The sequence below is a fragment of the Jaculus jaculus genome, chromosome 13 (assembly GCF_020740685.1).
Source record: "Jaculus jaculus isolate mJacJac1 chromosome 13, mJacJac1.mat.Y.cur, whole genome shotgun sequence".
Lineage (NCBI taxonomy): Eukaryota > Metazoa > Chordata > Mammalia > Rodentia > Dipodidae > Jaculus > Jaculus jaculus.
Genome location: NC_059114.1, coordinates 28,232,741 through 28,251,811, shown reverse-complemented (window position 1 = coordinate 28,251,811; position 19,071 = coordinate 28,232,741). Strand labels below are relative to the sequence as shown.

Genomic DNA, 19,071 nt, shown 5'->3' with positions numbered 1-19,071 from the left:
AGTCCATGGGCCTGCTTTGGTGGAGTGGCAAAACTTTTTTTTTTCTGCAGGAGGAGCATAGTTCAGTGGCTCCTTCTGGTCAGATGCATGGATCTAGGGGCTGCTAGCGCTGGGCATGGACAGATCCTGAGCTGGCCCCTGCGCCGCACTGCCCAATGAAGCGCATTGACCCCCTTTCACACACAAGGCCCATTGTGGAGGCTCATTGGGATGCTGGGACCTGAGGCTGCAGCTGATTCCTCCCACCTTGCTATCCCAGGGTCCTGCTCTGGCTTTCCTTATATATAAAGCCCTGGCTAGCCTGACACAAGGACCACCCAGCCACCTGCTCTTGTATGTGCCCCACAGCCTCCCCGGGGCCTCATTTCCCTCACAAATACACGGCCACCCAGCAGCTGTGGTCAGTGAAGCTAATGCTCCCCATGTCAGGAGACATCAACCCACCAAGGCAGAACCTACACGATGAGATGGGGACAATCACAGAGACCAGCAATGTCCAACTGCTGAGTGCCAGCACAGCACATGCCTCCTGGAAGGAACCCAGGAGGTAATTATCATGTCATTTTCTTGGTGAGGAAGTTGAAATTTACAGAGGTTAAGTCTGTTATGTGTACTGTTAATAAGGACAGAGCCAGGTCTGCCAAACTGTACACTGAGTGTACTTAGCAACTGGACACAGCTCCCGCTGGGGCTCAGAGGGCAGGTGGGCCATACCTCCTTGAGCAGCCAGGTAAGCAGCTGTGAATTCAGAGCCAGGAGTGTCCATCCCATCTGTGGATGTAGCCTCAGCCCCAGCTGCCCTGATACCTGAGCTGGCTCTAATGATGACGGCCACCTGGAAGATTGCTGGCAAGAATGATAGCTGCCCAGGCAGCCTAGGTAGTTCTAGACACAGGGAGGCTGAAACACAGGGCAGAAAGTACAGGGCCTTCTCTGAAGAGGAAGGTCACTGGGAAGCCACAGTGAAGCCTTCCAGGCCCGGATCTCTGCTTTCTTTCTTTCTTTTTTTTTTTTTTTTTTATTTTTAGTTCTTATTTTTTGGTGTTTTGAGGTAGGGTTAGCCCAAGCTGACCTGGAATTCACTATGTAATCCCACGCTGGCCTTGAACTCACAGCAATCCTTCTACCCATCTCCCTTGCAGAATGCTGGGATTAAAGGCATGCTTGACCTAGAATTATCTATGTAGTCTCAGGCTGGCCTCACAGTGAGCCTCCTACCTCTGCCTCCTAAGTGCATATGCCACCATGCCTGGCTGCTATTTATTTGAGAGAGAGGGAGGGAGCGAGCAAAGGAGAGAATTGGTGCACCAGGGCTTCCAGCAACTGCAAATGAACTCCAGACACATGGGCCACCTTGTACATCCAGCTTACGTGGGTCTTGGGAAATTGAACTGGGGTCCTTTGACTTTGCAAGCAAGCACCTTAACTGCTAAGCCATGTCTCCAGCCCCTGGCTGCTTTCTTTTTCTTATTTTGACGGTCTCATGTAGCCCAGGCTGTCCTTGAATTCCTGATCCTGCCCGTCACCACTGGGGCTGGGCCACAGAAAAGAACCTTCTTTCACCCTCTTTAAATCTAATACATGGTTTTCCAAGTGCCCATCTTAAAATGACAATTTCTTTGTATATAATTTCTTTTTACTATTTTATTTTTTTATTTATTTGAGAAAGAGAGAGAATGGGCAGACTAGGGCCACCAGCACCTACAAATGAACTCCAGATGCATGTGCCACCTTGTGCATTTGGCTTACATGGGTCCTGGGGAATCAAACGTGAGTCCTTTGGCTTTGCAGGCAAATGCCTTGACTGCTAAGCCTTCTCTTTATCATCCATCTCTCCATGAGCTGTCGGCATCATGCAGGCAGCAGTCCTGCCTATATGCACACTGCTGTCCTCTATCTTCTACAGTGCCCAGCACATACAAAGTGTACAGGAGCTAATAGGTAAGAAGCCTGCAGGAAGAAAAGTCCCACCAGGACGCAGAGCAAGTCTGTCTGGCGAGCCTTGATGCCGCCCATCCCCACGCTAGCTGCAGAAGACAGAATGGTGTCAGCAGGCCCTCCTGTGCAGGCGCTGGCTGGCTCCCGGGAACACAGGCCCGTTGTATGCAGGGTGGGCAGATGTGTGGTGTGGCCGATGCCACACAAGGAGCCCCAGTGCTCACACAGTGGGAGTCTGTGGGCACTCTGGGCCCTTGCTGTTCCTCCCAGGCAGTAGCAGGCAGGCTGTGGTGATACCCGCCCATCTCCCTTGTCCCCACCCCCCACATAGACTTTCTTCAGGCACGGGCTGTGGATCTTGTCTGAGTAAGTGGCAGAGGTGAGAGCTAAGATGTCTGACATGGTCTGATTTCAGTGACACTTGGACTTCTGGGACCCAAGGTGTCAGCATGTCATCCTCACACCCACCCAGCAGGTGGGAAACTGCAGGATGAAGCAGGAGCTAGAGGAAAGCCCAAGCCCACCTGTAGTTTTTCTCTACCCTGAGAATATCCTTCCTTTCATTTGGTATAGCCTCTGTGTCCAGAATAGTCTCAGCATCTTTAGTAACAAAGACAATTCCTCATGGCTCATGGGGTCACCACAATGGAGAGAAACACAACCCCAAGATAAGGATAGAAAACTCAGCACTAGAGGAAGAAAAATCATAGGGCCAATGGTGACCACAGTGGGGGGACAGGGGTTATCCTGTGCTTATCAATCCCTGAGTTCTGTCTGACTCCTAGGGAGAAGGGGCCTCAAGCATCCAAGAAGAGCAGCTTCCATACAACTGAGTGGCTTGGTGATCCTGTAATAGGGCACTCTCCCCACCACTGCACTAGGCAGGAAAGGACCTCTTGGCCAGCCAGTGAGCAGCTCTGGAGGAAGCAGGGCAGGATTCCATGGCAACTGAGAGATGCCTAGAAGCTGTTACAGGGCCTGAGGAAGGGTGCTGCAAGCAGCAAAGGATGGACAGAGTGTAGGCAGGTGAGTGGGTCATGTCTCACAGACCAGCAAGTCCACACCCACGCCCCCAGTCTCCTCTAAGGGCCTCCTTCTCAGAGCATATGAATCTACACCCAGTGCCAGTAACAGGAGGGACTGACTTCAAGGGACAGAGGTTGGACATGCAGGGATGCCTTACAGAGCAAGGGAAAGGTAAACTCTGCACACCCATGAGATAGTATGGCCAGCACTGCCAAACTTGCAAAATATATCATGTACCACAGGGACAGTAGCTGCTCCCAATATCCTACTGGTTGAATCATTTTGCTGAGTCCAAGCATGTGTTAAGCTCTCTACCAGGGTTTCTAACTAATCCAGTCTTCAGGAAGAACTGTAGAAGTGGGCAGATGAGGAGACTGGGCCTTAAAGAGGTCAGCCACTTGCCAAAGATCATCAAGACAAAAGACAGTTCTCGGCTGCAAATCTGATGGGGAAATAGCACTCCAGAGGAGCGCAGCCTCTACCTGCTGTCTCTTATTCACTAGAGGCTGGCATGACTCACACCTAGGCACCTGGCTAGGCAGCCTCCCTGGTTCTCTCCAGGGGAGGTATTATGAGGAAGTATGCCCATGTTCTCAATAGGAACCAGGGACCTGGCCTAACTACAAAATCAACCCACAGATATTTGATGGGCTGGGTTGGGCTAGAGGACAGTGCAGCAGAGCCAGGAGGTCCTCTTCCTCGGGAATGCTCTGATGCTGGGCTGGCCTTCACCTCCCTGCTGGGTCCCCCACTGCAGTTTCCATCCTGTGACTACATGAGGCCTCTGAGAAGGCCTTACACCAGCCCAGGGGAACCGGAATCCTCGGAACACACTTGGCCTTGCCACCAGAACAACCCCATTCTTCTGTTTCAGAAAAAAGTCTCAGTGACTAAAACAGTCTGGGGGTCAAGACTGAGGACAGATCCCAGGGCCAAGTCAGGTGGAGCCCACTGGCCTCCAAATGGCCCAGAGCTGCCAACAGTGCTCAGCCCTATCTCACAACTTACAGGGTCCCTGCAGCAGTATCCTAGAAGGTCCCATTTCAGGGGAGGAGATTGCATGAGGTAGGTGACATGCCCCAAGCAGTTAGGAGTAGACTGGGATGCAAATGCTGTGGGTAAGGCTGGGCAACAAGTGAGGGCTCCACTCAGTGGCGCCAAATTCTCTGCAGAGCCTCATGCAGACAACAGCAGCACCTGAGGCTCAACAAAGGGGAAACCAAACAGTTGTAGCCACCCCATCAAGGGAGGAGCCACAAGTTGAGACAGTGAGGGGGCAGTGGTTCTTCTAGTAATGCCCTCAATGTCAGCAATGCCACTCTTGAAACCCACAATGCAAGGTGAGGAGTCAGGTCCAGGGTTCAGCACAGAATGTGGACTTGAGACATTCCAGGAACTCACACAACTAGAAACACTTCCTCTGCTCCAGCCACAGCACCCCCGAGCTTCTTGTGGGTGCCCCGACCCACCAGGAGACCTTGCTTTACAAACTTCCCCAGCTATGATGCAGGAACAAGAAAACCCTAGGGTCTTCTAGAAAGTATACATACACAAAGCTCAGTACCTACCAAGCTCTCATCTTGCATGCACCAGTCCTTGAGTTTATCTCTAGCACTGCAAGCCACAATAAGAAAATAAACAGCTCCTATCAAACACCTCACTGTGACTCTGCACTCCTGACACCTGCCTTCTGTTTCTCAGTGGCCAGTGTGCATTCTAGCATACTCCAGTCACAGCTCTGAGCCTCAGTAACCCTCTTGGAGGTCTGCCTAAAGCAACTACTCCAGTTATAAGGTAGACATCTTATATAGTGTTGAATTTCATCCAGAGCACTAGTCATCTGAAAGTCTTGTTAACTTACCATATATGCTTACCACTTTTCATCCCATGAACCCAAAGGAGGCTCCTCCATATTCACAAACTCCATACCCAGATTCAACCAACTGCTCATCAAAACATTCAGGGTGGGGCTGGAGGGGTGGCTTAACAGTTACGGCACTTGCCTGCAAATCTAAAGGACCCAGGTTCGATTCCCCAGGACCCACATTAGCCAGATGCACAGGGGGGCACACGTGTCTGGAGTTCGTTTGAGGTGGCTGGAGGTCCTGACATGCCCATTCTCTCTCTCTCTCTTTCTCTGCCTGCCCCCCCCTTCTCTGTCAAATAAATAAATAAATAATATTTTTTAAAAACACATTCAGGGTGATACTAGGCATAGTGGCTCATAACTATTATCCCAGCACTTGGGAGAACCAAGGTGAAAGACTCACTATTGAGTATGAGGCCAGCCTAGATTACAGAGTGGGTTCCAGGTCAGCCTAGGCTAAGTGAGATGTGAAGCCTTAAAAACAAAATAAAGCTGGGTATGTTGGCATGCACCTTTATTCCCAGCACTCTGGAGCAGAGTAAGAGGATTACTGTGAGTTCCACCCTGAGATTACACAGAGAATTCCAGGTCAGCCTGGGCTAGAGTGAAACGCTACCCCCAAAAAATGAAAAGTCAGGTGTGGTGGCACACACCTTTAATCCCAGCACTCAGGAGGCAGTGGTAGGATTCAATTTCAATTCAAGGTAACCCTAAGGTTACAAAGTAAATTCCAGGACAGCCTGGGCTAGAATGAGACCCTACCTTGAAAAATACAAAACAACAACAACAAAAGTGGAGGCTGGAGAGATGGCTTGGGCATGAGCCCAAGGATTTATGTTCAACTCTCCAGATCCCATGTAAGCCAGATGCACAAAGGTGAGGCCACTAGGTGGCACAAATGTCTGGAGTTCAATCTCAGTGGCTGAGGCCCTAGCACACCAATTCTCTCTTTAAAAAAAAAAAACTTTAAAAAGGCTGGAAAGATGGTTCAGTGGCTGAGGTGGTTGCCTGCAAAGCCTAAAGACCCAGGTTTGATTCCCCAGTCCCCACATAAAGCCAATTGCACAAAGTACACATGCATCTGGAGTTTATATGCAGTGGCTGGGAGCCCTGGAGTCCTCATTCTCTCCCTTTCTGCCTCTTTCTCTCTCAAATAAATAAAATTAAATATAGTATTTTAAAAAACAAAATACTACAATGGGCAGTGGGTTAATGCAAAGTTGCAGAGATGGAAAAATGCAGAGAATGTGACTACTGCATGTTCAGCTTCAAACAGGACATCTAGAGGCTGGAGAAATGGCTTAGCAGTTAAGGTGTTTGCCTGCAAAGCCAAAGGATCCAGGTTTGATTCCCCAGGACCCACATAAATCCAGATGTACAAGGTAGCACATGCATCTGGAGTCCATTTGCAGTGGTTAGAGGCTCTGGCACACCCATTCTCTCCCTCTGCCTTTCTCTCTCTCAAATAAATAAAAGTATATTAAAAAGACAGAAATTTATTAAAAAAACAAAAATGGAGCCAGGTGTGGTGGTGCATGACTTTAATCCCAGCACTTGGTAGGCAGAGGTGGGAGGATTGCCATGAATTCAAGGCCACCCTGAGACAACATAGCAAATTCCAAGTCAGCCTGGGCCTGAGTGAGACCCTACCTTGAAAAACCAAAAAGAAAATTAGTGGAGAAAAAATGGAAACCATAAATCAAAATTAAAAAAAAAAAATGCCAGGCATGGTGGCACATGTCTTTAATCCCAATACTCAGGAGGCAGAGGTAGGAGGATCACCGTGAGTTCAGGTCACCCTGAGACTACATAGTAAATTCCAGGTCAGCCTGGACTACAGTGAAACCCCAACTCAAAAAAAATAAAAATAAAAATTTTAAAAAATTTTTAAAAGGGGAAGAAAAGATGAGTCTGGATTACACAAACTCACTCAGGCTTTTTTCTTGTTGTTCCCTAAGCAGCAAACTATGTACACAAAATTTACATTTTATCACGTATAGCATTATGATTTAAAGTATGTGGGAGTGTGTAAGTTCTATGCAAATACACAAGGTACTGAACACCCACAAATTCTAAAATCATCTTGGGACCTGGGCCTATCCTCTTGTGGACATGACAGTGTCTTCTTCTGTGGGGCATCGCTAGGGCAGTCAATAGATCTCCACTGGACAAATGCAGGAGCACTTGAACTCACAAGAGCTCGTTCTGGCATGGGCAGCTTCACGGGTAACTTCAAGGCAGTGGTTTTCTCTGGGTACTAATTTAACCACTACAATTAAGTATTAAGGTAACTATAAAGCAATTTCTATTTTTAAAATCAATCCTGAAATGAATCATCTTAAGCCTCCTTGTGCTGTTATCATGAAGCCAATAGCAACACTTGGCAGAGACAGACATGTTCTTCAAAGGGCCCAAGCCCAGGGATGTTGGCACAGCGGTGAGTTATTTTGCTCTGAATTTCCAAAGACTTGCTTAAAGGACAGAGTGCTCTCATTCAAATGCTTCTGCTACCTCAAAGGCCATTGATGACAGAAAACACAGGATTTCTGTAGCCGAGGATGCTAGGATGACACCACATGCTAAGCAGTGAACAGGCCAAGGCCAGATCACTTCAGCAGACAGGAAGTCAGTGAGCAATGGTCCTGGCCTATTCAATGACATTTCTCTTCACTCCAGTCTCCAGTCCTGTTGATCTTGGCCTTGCTGTCATTCCACAATTCAGGAAACTCCAGTGCTGATCTATGACAGTCCACACCTCCAAAGGCTAGCATAACAGCCTGGGGAAAGAATCCGTCATCCTCTGCATGCTGTTGACAAATGCACAGCCCAGCCCACTTCCACCTCTGCTCCAGGCTTTGTGGGCAAAACACAGGAGCAGAAAGACTTGGCCCTGAGTCACACCTCCACCGTGCAAGCTCCCGGATGGACAGGGAGACAGCCAGGCAGTTTTGTTCCCAAGATGCTGGTGATGTCATCACAGACCTGTGTGTCCCACAAGCCAAGGAATTTAGTCACTCCCAGACAGATGAACCTATTGCAGTTTGAGGCTTGTGTTTACTTTAGCTAGATAAAAAAACCAGTCCACCTGGACTCATGTTTTCTCCATGGGCTCACTCAGCCCTAGCATGGTGCTGGGAGCCATCCAGGCCTGCAAAAGAATAGTCAACAAGAGGCGACTGTGGGCTCTGAGGATTGCCAGCCCCTGAGGCTGCCTTCACTGAGGCACTCCTTGTGTGGTTCTGGGCTGGACACATGGTCTACACCCGAGGTTTTCAGGGTGTATGAACAAAGCATGTCTGAACAGCTGCTGGACCTGGATGGAAACACATGTCCAGCCTCATATCTGCCCCTTTCTTCCAGCTCTACAGGTTAGCCACTGTGTATGACGGATCAAGGGACACAGTACCTCATGCCATTAAGCCAGGGGAACACAGAAAGGCTTGAACAGAGAAGAGAAAAGGGAAAGGCAAGGGTGAAAGGTACAGTCTGGCTGGCAGGATAGCTTCAGGGTGGCCAGGTGTCTCAGGTTAGCTGGATGGGTTTCCCTGTCTCTTGCCAAGCAGGCCTACCATGCATGCCACAGCGTTTCCACTGGAGCTACTGGGATCAAGTAGCCAGCTGGGTTTCATTCACAAGTGCCTGGTGCAGCAGCAGTGGCTGGATGGTAGCCACAAGGCCAGGTCAGGGAGAGGCCTCTCTTCCCTGTTCAGAAGGGGGTTAGTTCTGTAGGGAGCCACAGGATGCTTTTGCCCTGTACTCCCTAGAGTACCTCTCTTAGATCACATCAGCAGAAGGCTGGCCAGCTCTGGGACAGCTCTTCCCACCCTCCAGCTTTGCTCCACTCCCCTCCCCAGCAGCCCTACTACAAAGTCCTCTCTTATAGCTGGCTACACTCAGGGCACAAGGTACCTACCAACAGAGACCCTGTATTTTTTTTAATTTTTATTTACTTGAGAAAGGGAAAAAGGCAGGGGGGAGTGGGGAAGGAGGGAGACAGTGAGAGAATGGGCACGCCAGGGCTTCCAGCCATTGCAAACAAACTCCCGACACATACACCCCCTTGTGCATCTGGCTTACATGGGTCCTGCGGAATCAAACTGAGGTCCTTTGGCTTTGCAGGCAAGCGCCTTAACTGCTAAGCCATCTCTCCAGCCAAAGACACTGTCTTTTAAATGCTTTTTTTTTTTTATTGCAAGCGGGGAGCATTATGTGCCATGACGTGGAGGTCCGAATCTCTCTGGATTCTAGCTCTATTGTTCTTTTCTGTACTCACCGCAAGCTTCCAGGAAATTCTCCTGTCCCTACCTTCTTCCCATCTTGCAGTCAACATGCTGTGATTATAGAAGCCTCCTACAGCTACCAGCTTTTTATGTGGGACCTGGGGAATCAAACTCAGGATTTTGGCTTAAGTGATGAGTGCTTTATCCACTGAGCCATCTCCTCAGCCCCAACAACTTGGTCCTGTTTGCTTTGCTGCAAGCAATCTGATAGCTAACACAGCCTTTACTACACCTGTGTAAATCCTCCTAGCCACCCCAAGGCAGAGTCCTCTTATTCCTGCCATTCTGTAAATAAGGAAACTGAGGTAGAAGACAATGAAGTAACAAGCCTGACCCGGGATCTTACCTGCTCTCCCATGACACATGCCATAGCTGGCACTCCCTCCTCCCCAAAGGAGCACAAAGTGACTTCTACCCTCTGCAGCATTTGGATGAAATGTCCTGTATATATCTGTTAGGTCCATTCCTTCTATGACCTCATTTAGTCCAGATGCCTCTCTGTTTATTTTTTCTCAGGATGACCTGTCAATTGATGAGAGTGGGGTGTTAAAGTCACCCACCACCACTGTGTTTGGTGTTATCTGTGACCTTAGTTCTAATAGTGTTTGATGAATTTGGGAGCCCCCATGTTAGGTGCATATATGTTTAGGATTGTAATGTCCTCCTGTTGGAGTGTACCCTTAATCAATATAAAGTGACCTTCCTTATCTTTTTTGACTAACATTGGACTGAAGTCTACCTTGTCAGATATTAGGATAGCAACCCCTGCTTATTTCCTAGGCCCATTTGCTTGAAACACCTTTTTCCAACCTTTCACCCTAAGATAATGTCCATCCTTTGTAGAAAGGTGCGTTTCTTGGAGACAACAAATTGTAGGATCCTGCTTTTTAACCCAGTCTGCAAACCTATGTCTTTTGGTTGGGGCATTGAGGCCGTTGATATTAAGAGGTATTATTGAAAGGTGTGTATTTATATTTGCCATTTTTTTGTGTGTGTGGTTCCGGTTCTACCTTTGCTCTCTTGTGTTAACTAGTATTTGAGTATTGCGTGTTTCTTCCAGGTTCCTTATATGTGTGCTTTCCCTTTTATTCAGCATGAAGGATTCTATCAAGTATTTTCTGTAGAGCTGGTTTTGTTTTCAAATACTCCTTTAACCTGCTTTTGTCATGGAATGTCCTTATTTCTCTATTTGAATGGATAGCTTTGCAGGATAAAGTAACCTTGGTTGACAGTTGTTATCTTTCAGAACTTGGAATACATCACTCCAAACCCTTCTGGCTTTTAAAGTTTGTGTTGAATAATCTGCTGTAATCCTGATGGGCTTGCCTTTGTAGGTAACTTGATTTTTCTCTCTAACTGCTTTCAATATTTTTTCTTTGGTTTGTGTGTTTGGTAGTTTGATTATAATATGGTGAGGAGAGGTTCTTTCCAGGCTTTGTCTGGCTGGGGTTCTAATGGCTTCCTGTATCTGCATTGGCACCTCTTTCCCAATTTGGGGGAAGTTTTCCTCTATGATTTTGTTGAAGACGCCTACTATGCCTTTGGAGTGAGTTCTTCTCCTTCTACTATGCCCTGAATTCTTATATTTGATCCTTTCATAGTGTCCCGAATATCTTGAAATTCCCACTCAAACTTTTCTATAAGTTTGTCTTTCTCTTTGTTGGCCTGTATTAGATCTGCCACCTGGTCTTCTAGCTTAGATATTCTGTCCTCTCCTTCATCCATTCTACTAGTGAGATTTTTCTATAGAGTTTTTTATTTCATTAACTGTGTTCTTCATTGCTAGTAATTCTGACTGGTTTTTCTTTATTATTTCTATTTCCTTATTTATGTCTTGTATTGCCTTCTTTATTTCATGAAATTGGTGTCCTGCGTCTTCTTTGATTCCTTTGATTTCCTCTTTGAGTTCCTCTTTGACTCCTTTGATTTGTTCTGACTTCTACCCTCTCCTTGCAAATTCTGAAGCTTCAGGGCCAGACCAACAGAGAAGGAGTCAATAACCTTACCTTGTCTTGTTAAGACAGTGTTTCTTGGGGGTCCATGCAAAGACAGGAAGAAAGTCAAAGACAGGCAGCCCAACTTGGGTAACAAAATGGACTTAGAATGACTCTGCTTAGGAGCAGGGACTAAGGGACTCTGACAGCCTGATAATCAGGCCCCATGCTGCCTGGTGGCAATGGGGTGGTAGTTTGTAAGTCCTTGAGGGTGACCTTCTAGGTGCACTGAGCCTCTCTCCCTTTTTAGACAGAGGCCTTGGCTTGTCCCCTTCTTATTCATTCACTTGGCCAACAGCTGTGACCCAGGCACATGCCTGCTGGTAGTTACATAGTAGGGAGAAGAGAGACCTGATCCAGCCCTCAAGACCATAGTCAGCCCCATGACAGATATCCATGATGTAGTTTAGGGATCTTCTCTAGCTTTGGGGCTGAGAAACTTTTTTATTACTATTATTGTAAATATTTTGAACCTGCAATCATTTAGTGATGTTACAGTATGTCTTCATTTGCAAGGGGAGGTGGAAAGAGAGAGGATGGGTACACTAGGGTCTCTTGCCACTGCAAATGAACTCCAGATGCATGCACCACTTTGTGCATCTGGCTTTACATGGGTCCTGGGGAACTGAACCCAAGTCATCAGGCTTTGCAAGCAAGTGCCACAATGGCTGAACCATCTCCCTACTCCCCCTTTTTTTCCTCCTTTTCAGAAGTGGCTGGAATCACACTAAGCCCTCTCACATGCTGGACAAGTGCTTTGTCATTGAGCTACATGTCCAGAACATAGTGTGGGATCTAAAAGAATCCCCAAACTTGGGAACTGCTTTCAAGACAGAAAAACTCAAGGTAGGTTCCAGACGCTGTGGTCTGCCTGTAGTAATTAGGTTCTAAGAACCACCTGGCCAAGGAAAGGTGAAAGACCACCAGCTGGGGCTCTGCACCAGCCAAATCACTCCCATCTGCCATCCTAGAGGCCCAGGTGCTTCTAACACCTATAGTATCTAGGAACACTCCCAAGGCTTAGTCCAAACTTGAGCTGAGAATGCCAAAGACATGCTAGAGCTAGATTTTAGAGCCTCAGTGCAGAAGCAAAATGAAAATATTCCATTCATGCTGGCCTGGTGGCACATGTCTTTAATCTGAGGATTTGAGAGATGTAAGTAGGAAGATCACTGTGAGTTTGAGGCCACCTGAGACTACATGGTGAATTCCAGGTCAGCCTGGGTAGGAGCAAGACTCTACCTCTAAAAACCAATAAATAAATAAAACATCCCATTCATAATCCTCCTACTCTTATGTGTTGAGAGGATTATATTCAGGATACACTGGGTTACGTCAAAGATACAAAGAAAATTAATGTTACCTGTATGTTTGTTTTTTCAAGAGGCCACCAGACAATCCAAAATTATACTTCTGGTTCTGATTCTGTTTCTAGTGGGCAGTACTACTGCATTGTGTAGTTGGGCCTGGAAGTCCTGATATGACAATAAATGTTAGTCTTTACAAGATTTTTGACCCTTCAGAGCTGCCAAGGGGAATGTGTCACTGACCTAGAAAACTAAGAGATGGCTCAGTGGTTAAAGGAGCTTGTCTGTAAAGCTTGACATACCTAGTTCTACTCCTCAGAACCCACAAAGTCAGACACACAAAGTAGTACATGTGTCTGCAGTTCATTTGCAGTGGCAGAAGGCTCTGGAATGCCCATACTCACTCTCTCTCTCAAATAAAAATATAGATATATGGATTTAAAAGAAGAAAGAAAAACAAAAAAAAAAAAGAAGAAGAAGAAAGAACATTAGCTAGGCGTGGTGGCACATGCCTTTAATCCTAGCACTTGGGAGGCAGAGGTAGGCTGATCGCTGTGAGTTTGAGGCCACCCTGAAAATTCCAGGTGAATTCCAGGTCAGCCTGGGCTAGAGAGAGACCCTACCTCAAAAAACCAAGAAAGAAAAAGAAAAAAAGAGAAAACTAGGGCTGGAGAAATGGCTTAGAGATTAAAGTGCTTTCCTGCAAAACCAAAGGACCCAGGTTTGATTTTCCCATGAGCCACGTATGCCAGATGCACAAGGTGGTACATGCGTCTGGAGTTCGGTTTGCAGCGGCTGAAAGCTTTGATGCACCCATTCACTCTATCTATCTTTCTCTCTAATAAAGAAAACTAGACCTATGTACTGTTTCCCCCTGCCACTCCTTCAGCATGCCCTTTCTCCAAGGGTATCCCTGGATGAGTCACCTCTGCAGTCTATGCTCTCCCAGGCCTGGCTCACTGACCAGTGGTCAGTAACCCTGCACTGTGATTAAAGGTCATCCTTCTGTCTCCAGATGCTATGGGGGTGTCTGGCTGAGAGAAGCAAATGGACCCACAAGAAGGAAAACACATCAGCATGTTGGGGACTCTCATCTGTGAGGTTGTGATATGCTTCAAAGATGATTTCCTCTTCTGTGGGGATCTGGGATCAGTCTCATATTTTAAACTTGGGGGTGGTAAAGAAAGGCCAGCCAACTACTTGCTGGGCCCTTAGTATGTTCAAGGCACTGCACATGTTTTACATGTAGTATGTATCCATTTCCCATGACTGCTAAAACAAACTACTTTAATCTTAGTGGCTAAAACCCCCACAGATTGGGCTGGAGAGATGGCTTAGTGATTAAATTAAGGTACTTGCCTGAAAGCCAAAGGACCCAGGTTTGATTGCCCAGTACCCACATAAGCCAGATGCACACATCAGAGTTCGTTTGCAGCAACTGGAGGCCCTGGCGTGCCCATTCTCTTTCTTTATCTGCTTCTTCCTCTTCCTCTCAAAAAAAAAACTGGAAATCAGAAGTCTGGAATGGGTTTGTTATTGTTTTGAGGAAGGGTCTCACGGTAGCCCAAGCTGGCCTTGAACTCAAGGAGATCCTAGTACCTCAGTGCTGAGATTAAAGGAATGAACCCTTATGCAGCCCAGGCCAGCACAGAATTTTCTATGTACCTAACAATGACTTTGAACTTCTGAACCTCTTGCCTCTACCTCCTGAGTATTGGCATTCAGGCCTGTGACACCATGCCTGGATTTTATGTGGTGCTGGTGACCAAACCCCAGACTTCTTAAATGCTAGGTAAGCACTCTACCAACTGTGGTACATCCTCAGCCCCTAGGGTGAGTCTTACGAATCTTAAAACAAGTATCAGCAGGGCCATGTTTCTTTCAGGAGACTCTAGGGGAGAATCTGTTGCCTTTCTTTCTTCCAGCTGTCCAGGCTGCCCATATTCCCTGGCTACTGTCTCCTTTCATCTTCAAAAGCACCCACAGCTAGTAGAGTAGAGTCTAGCCTTACATCATTGTGACCTCCTCTCCTACTTTCCTCATCCACATTAGAGACTCTTATAATTATATAGGGTCCTCCTGTGACCCTTGATAGCATTCCCATCTCAAAGTCAGCTGATGAACAACTTGATGTCATCTGCAATCTGAGTTCTCCTTCCCAGGAAAACAACGCACCAGTGCCAGGAATAAGGACGTGGATGGACATCTTTGCAGGGCTATTACTCAACCTACCTCACAGTATTTCTAATACCTTAAAAAAAAAAAAAAAAAAAAAACAGAACTGTGCAGGAGAGATGGCTCAGTGGTTAAGGTGCTTGCCTGCAAAACCTAATGACCCAGGTTCAATTCCCCAGTACCCATATAAAGCCAGAATGCAAAGTGGTGCTTGTGTCTAGAGTTCATTTGCACTGCCTGAAGGCCCTACCTTTCTGTCTCTGTCTCTCTTCTTCTGTGTGCAAATAAATTTGTAAAAATTATTTAAAAAGAAACAGGGGAGCTGGAGAGATGGCTTAGTGGTTAAGGCGCTTGTTTATGAAGCTGAGAGCCCCATGTTCAACTCTCCAGATTCGACATAAGCCAGATGCACAAAGGTGAAGCAAGCGTAAGGCTGCACATGCCCACTAGATGGCGCAACTGTCTGACATGCAATTGCAGTGGCTGAGGCTCTGACACACCAATTCTTTCTCTCCCCCCTTCTGTCTCTCTATCTCTAAAATTAAAAAAAAAAAAAATTAAAAAGGCTGGAGGGATGGCTTAGCAGTTAAGGTGCTTGCCTGAAAAGTCAAAGGACCCAGGTTTGATTCCCCAGGACCCATGAAAGCCAGATGCACATGGTGGTGCATCCTTCTGGAGTTTGTTTGCAGCAACTGAAAGCCATGTCACACCCATTCTATCTCCATCTCCCTCTCTCTCTGCCTCTTTCTCTCAAATAAATAAATAAAAAGTTTTGAAATTTAAAAAGAAAAGTTCACTCAGGAGGCAGAGGTAGGAGGACTGCTGAGTTCAAGGACACCCTGAGACTACATAGTGAATTCCAGGTCAGCCTGGGCTAGAGCAAGACCCTAGTTCAAAAAAACAAAAAAATTAAAAAGAAACAGGGCATGATGGCTTAGACCTTTAATCCCAGCATTCAGGAGGCAGAGGCAGGAGGATCACGGTGAGTTTGAGGCCAACCTGAGACTACATAATGGATTCCAGGTCAGCTTGGGCTAGAGTGAGTCAGCCTGGGATAGAGCCAGACCCTATCTCAAAAAAAAAAAAAAAAAAAAAAAAAATTAACCTGTCCGGGTATGATGGTGCACACCTTTAGTCTCAGCACTCAGAAGGCAAAGGTAGGAGGATTTCTATGAGTTCAAGAACAGCCTGAGACTACAGACTGAATGAATTTCAGGTCAGCCTGGGCTAGAGCGAGACTCTACCTCAAAACACCAAAAACAATAAAAACAAAAAGAGGGTTGGGGAGATGGCTTAGTGGTTAAGGCACTTGCTAGCAAAGCAAAAGGACCTAGGTTCAATTCCCTAATACCCAAGTAAAGCCAAATGCAAAAGGTGTCACATGCATCTGGGGTTTGTTTACAGTGGCTAGAGGCCCTGGTGCACCCATTCTCTCTATTTACACATCTGCCTTTTTCTCTCTCTCAAACAAATAAAAAAATAAAGAACTATCCCTGTTTTTACAGAAGAAGAAACAGACTCAGCAGTCTCAAGGAGCCTGTCCAGGGACACAGACTGGAGATCAGGTCTACCTGCCACACCATCTTTTTAAAGGTAAAGGGAATCCTTGGGTTCAGAATACAGGAGGACTGGATTCTCTAGCAGTCAATATTTACAACACAACAAGAAGCAGCCAGTAAAATTTTATAAAGGGGTTTTTATCATCAAAGGGACTAAAATCATGGGGAAAGAACAAACTAACTTTCAGGACACTCCACTGGGAGCACACACTCACACCTGAAGTACTCATGGCCAGAAGGAAGCATGACTGCCGCTTTCAGCCTGAGAGGTAACTACAGAGACCTATGCAAAACAAGGCGTGCCCTGTCCAGAAAGCAAACATGTAAGCTTTCCTCCTCCCCCTGACCCAGGAGCATGAGAGACCAGACACTGGCAGGCTGGTGAGAACTGAAAGCATAAGCAAGCCCAAGTGCTGCTCCACAGCCTACCACCATGGAAGTCCAGGCAGGCAGTGTGTTCCAAAGGCAAGTGGGTCTCAAGCCTGAATGTGCTATTTTCTGTCCTAAAGGAGATACAGAAGCAGCGACCTGGGCTCTCCAGGCTCTTTCTTCCATGAAGCCTGGCTGGCAGCTCACTAGATATTTCTGGGAACAATCTAATTAAATATTAACCACTTACAAACCTCATTCTTGTATCCCTCAATAGTAACTGTGGAGACCGACATATCCAAACACTGAACCCAAACTCCACCTTTGCCAAAAAAGGAGCCCTAGACTGGATAAGTCCTGTGAGATTCCCCATTGCAAAGTTGCTCAATGTGGGTAACTCTTTCAGTCCCTCAAATGAGCAAAACAAGACAAAATAGCAGCTACCTTCTTATTTATAAACCAACCACCAAAACATGTGGTCAGAGATTGTATCTGAGATTGACTCTCAGACATTCAGGAAGGTTAGCCTTGACCCTTGACATAATCATTTAAGAGTAAGATCAATGAACTTGGTCTTTTAAGTCTCATCTCCTTCCCCATATCCTCTGTTCAGCCATCAGGGCTTTTTCTCTCCATCTGGAGGGGGGGAAAAATCCAAAAACTAGTGAATGAATATAAAGTTCTTGACAACATATAGAGTGTCTGTGCCAACTGAGTGGGTTTCTCCCTATGGCCTGCAAGTTTACTAGCACAATTAATTATGTATTAATGACTACCTCAAATGCTACGCTTGTTTTTATGACTGGCTATCCAGGCTGGGACCGACAGAGAATGGCACTGATCACATGGAGAAATTAATCATTTGCAGCCAGGTTTGTACTAGCATCTGGCATGCAAGGAGATGTCACATCCTGAGGTTTTATTATCACTTTGGTTGTCAGTCAGAAGCACAAAGGTTAGCTTTCCCATTGTTTTCTCTTATTTCAAAGAGAAAGTTCATGTAGAGTACATGTGCTAACTTGTTTTGCAAACAACCACAGAAGTCACTGCTCTCTGCTGGGACGGGAGGGAAGGAACTTGCTCACAGCACCCACAAATGCAAATGTCACCAACCTGCTTCAGACGGCGGGAGGAGTCCTTCTAGGATCCTTTATTGCTAACGTAAAATTTTTCAGTCATTCCACTCCTGATTGACTTAGTTTGCCAAATAAACAAGTAGTGCCCCCTCCTTCTCATCTTCCAGACATAACAGAACTTGTAAAATAAAAAGGAAGAAGCCGGCGTGGTGTCGGATGCCTGTAATCCTAGCATTTGCGAGGTGGATGAAGGCAAGAGGGTGGGGGGTTCAAGGTCAGCCTCCACTAAATGAAACCCAGTCTCAAGAAACAGAAGCAAAAGAAACGAAGAGAAAACCACACACCGCGCAATACCTGCGACGTGAGTCCGTCAGCGCCAAGCCCATGCAACCGCCGCACAGCCTCGCCACTATTTATTCGGTCATTCCAAGCCACCTTCCCAGGGTGGGCCCCGGCCGGGGAGAGGAGCGCGCGTGGGAGCGCAGGAAGCAGCCTGGCAAGTTCCAGTCTGCCAGGCGCCGGTGTTTAACGAGGGGGTGACAGCCTATTTATGGGGGCCCCCGCGCGGGCAAAACAAGTCTGGCGACATACGTGAAACTTTTCACCCAGCAGATAATCAGATACCGTGCGGCCGTGGAAATGGCTCGGGAGAAGAGGAAGCCAGGAGTTTCCCTGGAGGAAATGCACGACTTCCCCAAGGTGGGGACACTGAGGAGGTGGCGGGAGCTGGGGAGAGGCGGCCGGCCGGACGCACCTGGGGGTCGGCCACCTCGAACCCGGGACGCCGGGTGGTATCTCCCCACCCCGCTCCCGGCCTCCGGGTCGCCCCTCCGCTCGCGGGCGCTGGGCGCCATGCCCCCATCCCCCCGACCTCCGAGCGCCCCGGCGGCTCAGCGCGGCGCGGCTTCCGGTTCACCTGCGCCGCCGCCCAGCTCGGCGGGCACAGGCCGGGCCGTCCGCCCGCCGCCTGCCAGGCCCCGCGGGGCGCTCGCGAGGGACCCGGGCCCGCCGCCCGCGCTCACCTGAGTCTTGTCGAACTGCTCGCGCTCGGCCTCCAGGCTGTGGCCGGGCCTGCGGCTCAGCACCCGCGCCGGCACGTTCTTGATGCTGTTCATCCTGCCGCCGCCGCCCGCGCCCCGGCCCGCCTCCCCGCGACTGAGGCGTCAGCGCCCGGCCCCAGACTAGGCACCGTGAGGCCGCCGCACCGCGCGGGGAGGAGCCGGCGCCCCGCCCGTCCGCCCGCCGTCTGTCAGTCAGTCGGTCGGCCGGCCGGTCGGGCAGTCCCACCGCGGCCCGCACGCTCCCTCCAGGGCCGCCCCGCCCCCTGCACACGCCCCGCCCCCGAGCGGCCGAGCCCCCTCCTGCGCGCCCCGCCCCCTGACCGCGGGCCCCCGACCCTCGGCACGCACGCCCCGCCCCTCCCTCGCGCCCCGCCCCTCCCTGGCCCCGCCCCTTCACGCCTCGGACGCCCCGGCGAGTC

General features: G+C 48.2%; 1 protein-coding gene across 1 annotated transcript in view; it reads right to left on the bottom strand.

The window, feature by feature from the left end:
• Nucleotides 1–18,734, bottom strand: part of Hip1r (huntingtin interacting protein 1 related) — a 34,636-nt gene extending 15,902 nt beyond the window's left edge. The window contains exon 1 of the mRNA XM_045132347.1: nucleotides 18,614–18,734. Coding sequence (XP_044988282.1) covers nucleotides 18,614–18,706 — 93 coding nt within the window. The 5' untranslated portion in view covers nucleotides 18,707–18,734. The remainder of the gene's footprint in view (nucleotides 1–18,613) is intronic.
• Between the last annotated feature and the right edge of the window lie 337 nt (nucleotides 18,735–19,071).